The 10,076-nt window shown below is 41.8% G+C and overlaps 1 protein-coding gene across 1 annotated transcript; it reads right to left on the bottom strand.

Moving 5' to 3' along the window:
* Window positions 1-272: 272 nt before the first annotated feature.
* Window positions 273-8,727, bottom strand: LOC123874515 (regulator of nonsense transcripts 1). The gene is made up of 10 exons (XM_045919917.1): window positions 8,314-8,727; window positions 8,050-8,237; window positions 6,806-7,006; window positions 6,112-6,182; window positions 5,626-5,693; window positions 5,333-5,448; window positions 4,660-4,869; window positions 4,187-4,357; window positions 3,563-3,722; window positions 273-3,474 (listed from the first exon to the last, which is right to left on the bottom strand). The coding sequence occupies exons 1-10, from the start codon at window positions 8,491-8,493 to the stop codon at window positions 1,732-1,734; spliced, it is 3,108 nt and encodes a 1,035-aa protein (XP_045775873.1). The 5' UTR covers window positions 8,494-8,727; the 3' UTR covers window positions 273-1,731.
* Between the last annotated feature and the right edge of the window lie 1,349 nt (window positions 8,728-10,076).

Here is a 10,076-nt window from a genome sequence, read left to right as displayed (position 1 = left end):
TTGGATTTGTCAGAGGCTTGTCTGGAGGCACCGAGACATGATGGCAAAAAGGATTCAGGACAGTATGTCTGTCAGTCGTTCCGTGTTTTCACTGCTGGGCAGTTAGTTACATTGGGATCAAGTTGGCCTCCTCATTAAAAGGCTTTGATAGATAGAGGGAGATAGCCAGCACGTTCCAGACGTTCGTTATTTTATAAAAACTGAGTCTGCATATTATGTTTATTATTTTTTATTTATTCTAAAGCTTTGTAAAGTTAAAAAAAACTACAATCTGATGAAAGAATCTTTATTTTTTTTCCTTCACAAAATAAAATATCGGTGGATTGAGCATTTTCAGTAAGAGTTTTCTACATAAAAAATGTTTGTAAAGTAAAATTCCACAACAGAATTCCAATTTCATTCCCAGTCATAATAATATACTAAGGCGGTTTTTAAAACATTTATAAATCTAGAATCCACAATTTGTTACATACATAGTAGTATTTGTAAAATTTACATAAGTACATAAATTCGTTACAAAAATCTTCTCTAATAGATTTAAAAATGACTTTTATACACTGCAAAATATACATTTCAGAAATCAAATTATTTTTTGAATGTAATTAACACACTGATTTTTGATTATATTGAAATTTGCTTTATAAAGGTTGTTTTATATTTGATACAATTTATACTTACAAAAAATTATACAATTCTTTAAGAAAGTAATAATTAATGTACCTGCATGTAATAAAATTTACACAATCCATACAAATAATATAAGTGATAAATGCAAAAGTGTCTGTTGGTTACTCCATTTAACCGATTTTGATGTTTGGTAACTACAGAGATAAGAGATTGCATTTTGAAGGCGACTTTATCTTGAAAATGAAAGTTTCCACGGAATTTTTGAAAATCATAAATCCACGCGGACAAAGTTGCAGGCATCATCTGGAATAATTAAAATGTAATAAAATAAATAGAAACATTATATAAACAACACCCATTATTATTGTTCTATGGATTTACAAAATTTACATTTTTGGGAATTCCTTTTTCATTGCACATTTTACAGCTAGTTCTGATAGCTTCACCTCATGTTTTATCTATTCATTTCATTATAGTTTGTTTAATTTCGAGTCTATTTATTGGCTATACTTTTTTATGAAGGAAAAATAATGAAGTATTTATTGCTGACATAATATTGTCTAATATAGAGCATTGATTTTAATGATTCCTAACCTCAATGAGAATGGAAACAAAACCATATGAACGAAGTTTGACCTAAAAGAATAAAATTCTACAATGTTAAATTTTCGATTCATGTTATGATAAAAATAAAGAAGTAAATCGGCGAACGGTAATGAACCTATACCATAGATCATTGTCAGTACTCCTCATTTGCGTTTTCGTTACAACATTTAAGTATGGAATTGTAATGTTCAAACATGAATTTTGTGCTGAATGGTCATAGACATGATCGTAATAATATGGGAGACACTAAAATGTATCGGCGTCGCTCTAGCGAGCTACCGACCGGTGTATAATTTTCCCGAAACGTTGGATATCGAAAGTCCCTATTTCTATTCCTGTAATTTATGATTAAGTTTCCCCTCGCGCATCGGAATGTGCCGCTCGTCGCGCTCGGGACTCTGCGCCTGCTCCGCGGCCGCAGCCGGCGGCGGCGGCGCGTCGGCGTGTCGTCAGGACCGTGCTGTCTCCCCGCGGGAGTGGTCGGCTGGCAGCGCGGCTTCAGTACTGGCCGCCGCGCGCGCGGAACCCGCCCTGGTACGTGGAGTCCTGCGACAGCAGCCCGTCCGGCTGCGACGGGCAGTCGGGCGCCGCCGACTCCTGGCTGAAGTCGGGCTGCGACGCGCCCTGCGACAGCGACAGTGGCGGCTGCTGCGATAGCGGCTCCTGCGACAGGCGCGGCGGGCGGCGGCGCGCGCGTGCGGCGGCGGGCGGCGCGCGGCCGCGGTGCGCGGCGAAGGCGGCGGCCGGCACGGGCGCGTGCAGCAGCGCGGCGCGCGCGGGGCCCACGTAGGCCAGCGGGTCGCGCGGCGGCCGCGCGCGGTCGTACACCGAGCCGGGCACCATGGCCTCGCGCGCGTCGAACATGGACGTGGACATGAAGTGCGAGCCGGGGTTCTGCGCGTTCACCAGCTTCTTGGGCTTGGCGAACTGGATCGCCGACTCCTTCAGGTTGGACAGCGGGCCCTCCGTGAGCACGCGCCGCTCCTTGTAGAAGGCGAGCAGGTGGTTCCACAGCGGCTGCTTGCTGAGCACCTTGGGGTTGCCGACGACGATGAGGCCGTACTTGGCGCGCGTCAGCGCCACGTTCAGGCGGCGCGGATCACTCAGGAAGCCGATGCCCTGGTGCTCGTTGGAGCGCACGCAGGACATGATGATGATGTCCTTCTCGCGTCCCTGGAAGGCGTCGACGCTGGCCACCTCGATCTCCTGGTAGAGCTTGGCGTGCAGGCTGCCTTGGTACTGCATGTGCTGCACGAGGTACGAGCGTTGGCCCTCATAGGGGGTTATGATCCCGATCTGTTCGGGGCGGACGCCGGCTTTCAGGAAGCGGGTCGTGAGCTTCTCCACGTTGGCGGCCTCCGTTCGATTCAAGTAGGAAGTTCCCGACCCCGCAATCTCCTCCTGGCCCTGGGTGACGTAGAAGAACATCGGCCGGTCCGGGCGCGGCCAGGGGAAGTCGATCTTGTGCAGACGCCGCTCCTCGGCGCTAACGCCGTTCTGCAGCGAGCCCTCGTAGAAGAAGTCGGACGGGAAGCGCGACAGCTCGGGGTGCATGCGGTATTGCACCTCGAGGCGGAAGGGGCGGATGCCGAGCACCACGAGGCGCTCGAACAGGCTCTGGCTGAGGCCCGCCTTGGCTGCTTTCTTGCACATGACGACGGGCCCCAGCTGGCAGTGGTCGCCCACCAGGATTAGCTGACGCGCACCCAGCACCACGGGCACCATGCACTCGGGCTCGGTGGACTGCATGCCCTCGTCGATGAGGATGGACTGGAAGCGCATGCGCGCCACGCGCGGGTCGCCGGCGCCGACGCACGTGGTGCACACCACGTCAGCCGCGTCCAGCAGGCGGCGCTCGGCGGCGCGGCGCAGCGCGCGGTAGCGGCGCTCGTCGGCCGCCGACAGCTCGCCCGCCTCCTCCTTGAGGCGCGTGAGCTTGCGCAGCTCGCTGTCGGCCGAGCCCAGCGCGCGCGCCTGCTCGTGCAGCGCCAGGAACGACACGGACGACTCCATGGCCTCGCGCGACTTGGCGCACAGCCGCACCACCTTCAGCCCCGTGCGGTGGATCTTCTCCGTCAGTTGGTCCACGGCCGTGTTGGACGGCGCGCACACGAGCACCGGCCCGCCGTTCTGGCGCACGAGCTGGTACACGATAGTCGCAGAGGTGACAGTCTTGCCCGTGCCCGGAGGGCCTTGGATCAGTGACAGTGGGCGCTGCAGAGCATGTTTAACGGCATATACCTGTAAACGATTATTATTTTTATGAATTCTTTCGGAAGTAAGAGAAGATAAGTTAATCGAATTATTATTATATAGGAAAGCTTCTTACCTGTGACCTGTTGAGGTCGGGCAGGTTGGGCGCGCTGAAGTGCTTGGGCAGGTGCACGCGGAACAGCACCTCCTCTACCTCGTGGCCTAGCAGGCGGCGGTAGATGTAGCCCGACACGGACGAGTCGTCCACCGCGAACTTGCGGAGCGCCAGTTGCATTCTGAGAGTACACAAATACGTGCATATAACACAAATTACGACAACGACAGATTGTTTCTAAAATGTTATAAAGTAAGCTTTCTTCACTTTGTAATGCTCTATGCTAATTCTATTTGTCATAATGCGCGTCTACTTGTTGAATTTGTTTTTTACAAATAATGTAATGCACGTGCCAATGGTTTATGAAGGTAGGATGCTGCAGAAGCTTGCACTGTGGTGTACAGTGGAAACGATTTAGCAGGAAAGCGGACCTTGACGTAAGACGAAGATTTTGGAAAAGGCGTCACTTTGACTTTCCCATAATGTATATTGAGTGTATAGTATAGTTTATTTTATTTATTTATTTAGTAATAGACTTAATTTAAAGAGAAACATTTTTCACCATTTTTTATAGACCAAAGCACTAGATAAAAAACAGACTGGTGTTTGGAATTTTAAATTAATGATAAACAATAGACTAAATACCTGTCGAAAGATGTGCTCTTCCAAATGAAGTCCACGACGAAGTTGGAGGTGCAGTCGAGAGGCGCGCCGGCGCCGCTCTTCAGCTCCAGGCCCACGTCGTCGCCGTAGTTGTCCGGCACCTTGATCACGTGGCCCACGCCCGACCACGCCTTGTGCAATTCACCCACGTACCTGCAAACGAGGCCATCAATATCCTAACTCAATATTTACATCCACTGTTGGGTGACCAACATTGACACGAAATGCTTTGCTTTATCATTCTTCATACACATAGCTATATTTCGGAATACTCTTCCGCGATTTGTGCTTTCTACCAATTACAATTTAGATATCTTAAAAGCAAGAGAGAATAAGCATCTTTTGGGCAAAGTCATCCCATTCCATCTTTGGCCAGATCACCACTTCCACTATCTTCACTCATCAGGTGTGATTGTGGTCAACCGTATGCCTCTACTGAATAAAAAACTTCTTACCTCAGTCTTAACTCATCTCCATGCATAAGTTTCATGTCACTATCAGTTTTGGCGAGAGTGAAATAGGCTATTGTTTTCTTGTTAAGCCCCACATCCCAGCGCACTTCAATCCCCTCCTGAGTTTGGGACTCCTTAAGTCTTTTGTCATAGTCCGCTTCCAATTTTACAAGTGGGCCAAATATATTCTGATATTGGTATCCATCTTCGTATCTGTCAAATCAAACAATTATCCTGTTGAATATGAGGATGAACAACTGTTTTTTTGTTTCACTGCATATTTTCACACTAATATTATAAAGGCGAAAGTTTGTATGTGTGTGTGTGTGTGTGTGTGTGTATGTTTGTTACTCCTTCACGCAAAAACTACTGGACGGATTTGGCTGTAATTTAGAATGAAGATAGATTATACCCTGGATTAGCACATAGGCTACTTTTTATCCCGGAAAATCAAAGAGTTCCCACGGGATTTTTAAAAAACCTCCATCCACGCGAACGAAGTCGCGGGCATCAGCTAGTGTTATATAAAACTGATATGAAATATGCTCCTCAAAAGCCTCTTCTACTTAATAACTGAGGGTTGTTTTACTGAAGTATAGTTTACAGTATCTATGTGCAGATATTCTCGCCACTGTCATCCAATTCTGTAACATCAACTGTAATTTAACAATGTCACCTTAAAAGAACTTGGTGAGGCTCTTCATCCACTCCAGGCTTCTCCAAATCTTGGAAGGTAGCATCAACGTTGTCACGCCAGAGCTCTTCCAGGCGTCCAATCTGCTGAGGCGTCACCTGAAATATTGTATATACTGTCAAAAACTGCGTAATTTTACCATGGATTCTATGCTAAAACTTGATTGAAGCTATTTGAAAAAATAATATTTTTCTGGCAGGTAAACCATCTTACTTTGGGAGTCCAAACTATTGTAATAAGTTATATAAAATAAAGGAAAAAAAAAGTTATTGTACCTGTCTGGCTCTCATTTGCTCAGCCTCTGAAGGAACTTTTACAAGCCATGACAAGAAAGCACGGTCCGCTGAAAATCAAAACTATAAATTAATTTTAAAAAGTCATGAGATGTAGGACAACAACAAAAGTGAAGATATGCAGCCAATGAGGTTTCGTCGCTGCGTACATTCGTTAATTTATTGCCATCCATTAAAAATCTTAATTTCAAATAAGAGAAAATTAAATTTAAAAACACACAACTGTAACTTCTACTCTACTCTGAAGATATAGTTTATTTAAGTATTATTTGATTATTGCAAAATACAGCAAAAAGTGATCTAGTAGTTTTGAGGATACATACAAACATACTCTTAACTCAGAACTTGCTGACCTGACATTATACACAAGTATTACAAAATACTGTAAATTGGTTCAGTAGTTTGAAGAAAATGGTAACATACAATGTCTCAATTCAAACCAAATATGTCATTAAAATGAAAGCTCACCAATTAAAGGTTTCCATTGCTCTTGATCCCAGTTCATGTCTTTCAGGGAACTCTGTGCAGCACATGGCTGGCTGAAATCACAAAGATAAAATTTCATTACTGTTAGTATTACAAACCCTAAATTCACTTGCTAAAATAAAAACAATGCTAATAATAATATTATCAATTTGTTGTCAAGTTTAATTTCACGAAATTTCCATTGGGAAAATATTATGGGACATATATTAAGAGATAGTTATTATAGGGATTAAACACATCTCCTCCATAGACCGAGTTATTAATCCTCCAAAGTTATTACAAAACTCCAGATTTTCAAAGCTCATACATTATTGTTTTAAAAAGTAAACAAATTCTTATGCCTGAGTGTGTGATATACAAGCAAAGACTACTTAGACTGACACAGTTTTACCTTTGAGTAAACAATACCTATTTATAGTATGCGACAGGTCACCCCCGATTGCCATGTCGACCAGTCGCAAAAAAAGGCATTACTTCAAAATATGGTAGCCGATTACGGTCTATAGATGTCATTGAAGCAAAGTACTGTTAGTTATTGGTACTGTGGAATTTATGTCTTTGAAAAAATTTATACTTCTGTAAAAACAAGTGTTTTTAATATGAAGTGACTTGTATCTAGGACGATATTATGCTAAGACGTAGGGATAGTTGAAAAAAACAAAACAATAATTCTTACCGACAAAGAAGCACCACAACAGAGTCTGCTTTAGCAGGAATAAATCCGAGAACAAACACATTGCGAGCCCCACATGAATAGCATTCAAGTAAGGTCTCTCCCAGTGGTCCATCACGGTGTAATGCTGCTTCCTTGTGCTTGGCTCTCACCAGGTGGTTAATGATGTGGGAACCGGAGGTGTTGCCACGTCCATTGCAGAACCTGTAACAATGTTAGTGATAAAATAGTCTAAGATGGGAGGAGACTAACCTGGAAGGAGTATAATATATTTATTCAACCAGTATGAGGTATTATTACACCGAATGTTAAAACGCTTAGTGCCATTGCTTGGCTAGTAACAGTGAAAACTGAATTCTAATCACAAACTTAAGTAATTATATTCATTTATATATAACTTAGATGATACCTGCTCCACCATGGATTTAGGTTTTAAAAATTGTGTGGGAACTCTGCTTTTCCCAGATTAAAAGTTGCCTAGGTCAATATGCAGGATGCAAGCTTCTCTGTACTACATTTCATCATAATCGGTTAAACTGTTCGGGCTGTGAAAAGCTAACAGACAGACAGACACATCTTCACATTTATAATAAGTATGGATATGGATTAATTTATAATCTATTTTTAAAATACATAACAAAAATCTTCTAGGAACTTTTTGATTTTCCAGGATAAATTAATGTCACTCTTTCAGGTCCTTAACTATATTCATGCAAAAATCACATTAATCTGTTGCTCTGTTGTAGTGTGATTGAAGGACAAAGACTTTTTATTTATATGGATAGTGATTTATAAAATATACATTTCAATGGTTTCACCTGCTGATTTTATCTACACACTCTTTTATTGGTTCTTTATAGGTATTTCATAATCTTCATCATTAGATAAGCTTAATATTAATTATTACCAGACGAACGGTGGCCTGTTTTTATTACTCATTTTTTTAATAAGAGCCCAACTGAATAAACAAGATCTGCCTTACTACAAAAAATACTAGGTGCAGTTTAGTGTTAAATCCACTAAAACATGTGTGTTGTCATTGTGTGTGTGTGTGTGTTTAATCCAAATTTATGACAAATTCCTAAAACTTAGAAGGAAAAGGAAGTTTTAAATGTTACACAACAATTTAAAGAATGTAACAAAACTTTTTATTGCCTTATCGCTTATTAGACGACGTATTTTCCTGTTTGAAATACATATGGCATGTAAAATACATTTAACTTTCAAATGTATGCAAATGTACTTACCACTTGTTACAGATATTGCACATAACAACCGTGGCGGGATCGTGAATGCCACAGTACTTGCATGCATGGTCAGGCAGTTCTTTGCTGCTGTACAGAGCCTCATCTTCTTCCTCAAATTGTAACTCTGCTATTGCATTAGCGACACTCGCAACTTTAGAACTTAGGTCCGTCCGTCCTAGACCATTCACCTAAAAATTGATGTCCGATAAGGTTAAAATCAAAACGTTTACCTAATTAGGTTATGCAAACAGAACGTTTCCTCACCTGGTTGACTGTGGTCAAACTGTGATCATGCTGGGACGCAGGTGTTTGGCTCTGAGATGGGATAGTGAAATCGGTGAATTCAAACTCAGACCCTTGAGTGTCAGCACCGATTAGATCAGCCTCTTCAGTCTCCAGGAATGTAAGCGTTTGAGAGCTCGGACCATACGCGTCGACACTCATTTTGACGTAATATTTATTTAGGGTGAAAGAAACGACCAAAATAGGTTATATAGTAAATAACACTGTCCATCAAATGATAATCCCATAACAATCGAACACTATTTTAACGATTTCCTATGAATGGTGTTGATGATTAAGAAAAATCGCCATGTTAGCACATGGTTTGTTTCCGTTTACAATTTTATTATTTTATGAATGGTTATTGGTGATTATGGGCAAATCAAAACATGACAGTTGAAATAACCAATTAAAATACGCTTATTAACTACATCTACCAATAGCGTGCCAGGAAATAGAAAGAAACCATAGACAAATTAACTTTCTAGATTGTTGCCTTAGAATTTGTACCTAAGTTGTAAGTGTTGTTAGCCTACCGCAGCACAGTACCGCAGACCATAGTCGTAATATATGCCGCAGAGGAATAAGTTTATTTCCTGAGGTTATTCACTTTTTACAAGTTTGATATACATAGCAACAAGTGAACTGGACTAGTGTCACAGCTAGTGTACTAGGCTTTGCTTAGTTACTTAATTAATTGTAGTGTCGTGTCTACACGACCTAAGACACCAAGATTTTACGACTTCGGAACATGACGTCTTCGGAAAGAGACAGGTACAACTAACTACCTACCATGTATAGGTACAGTGCGACTGCGACAAGGATTTTTTGGCGCGTGGGTGAAATCGGAACTAACACCGCCATTGTGGTGTTGCTAAGTAAAAATTCATTTTAAAAAGAGCGCTAAATTTAAAATAGAGGAATAAACTACTAAGTATGTAATAACTGCATAAATAGAAAGTTAGATATGTATATTATAAAAAGAAAAAACCCATATTTACCACGTAAATTGTTGAGGTATGGTTTCATTGGTATAATTTAATAATTTGTAATAATTGTTTAGTACCTAGATAGCTTCGAGATAAGATAACTTAGAGTACACTGCCGCATTAGGACTCCTGTAAGCACAGTGTGGTACATTATGGACCAATAAATAAATAAATAAACTTTATTGCTATCTATACTAATAAATAAAATTGGAGTGTCTGTCTGTAATTTCGAAATAACTACCTCATATTAAGCTCATATGGTTATTTGAACGATACCATAACTGATTCACACGTTTTTAAAATTTTTGTCTGTCTGTCTGTCTGTCTGTCTGTCTGTCTGTCTGTCTGTCTGTTTGAAAAGGCTAATCTTTGGAACGGCTGAACCGATTTTGACGGGACTTTCACAGGCAAGTAGAAGATTGACCAGGGCGTAAAATAGGCTACTTTTTTAACCGACTTTTAAAAAGGGAGTTGTGTTTTTCTACCTATGTACACCGAAATCTCCGAGATTTCTGAACCGATTTGCGTCATTTCTTTTTAAATCGATAGAGGAACTTTGCGACATTGTTTCATAAAAAATTTGGAGTCCAACTCCTCAATCCTGATGCTGCAGGGGATCTGACCAATCCACGCGGGCGAAGCTGCGGGCATCAGCTAGTATAATAATATTTTTCTAAGCGGTGCTTCTTACCAAGCGCTATGCGCTTGAAATCCAGGAAGTAAAATGAGACAAAATCGTCAGCTTCAAATCAAAGA

The sequence above is a fragment of the Maniola jurtina genome, chromosome 18, assembly GCF_905333055.1.
Source record: "Maniola jurtina chromosome 18, ilManJurt1.1, whole genome shotgun sequence".
Lineage (NCBI taxonomy): Eukaryota > Metazoa > Arthropoda > Insecta > Lepidoptera > Nymphalidae > Maniola > Maniola jurtina.
The sequence above is the reverse complement of the archived record's forward strand: the minus strand, read 5'-3'. Positions and strand labels throughout refer to the sequence as shown.

Coding starts and splice junctions, on each gene's coding strand:
- LOC123874515 (XM_045919917.1), bottom strand. CDS start 8,493: ATGAGTGTCGACGCGTATGGTCCGAGCTCTCAAACGCTTACATTCCTG. Junction 8,238..8,313: donor GTTTGACCACAGTCAACCAG/GTGAGGAAACGT, acceptor ATCAATTTTTAG/GTGAATGGTCTAGGACGGAC. Junction 3,723..4,186: donor AAGAGCACATCTTTCGACAG/GTATTTAGTCTA, acceptor GTGTACTCTCAG/AATGCAACTGGCGCTCCGCA.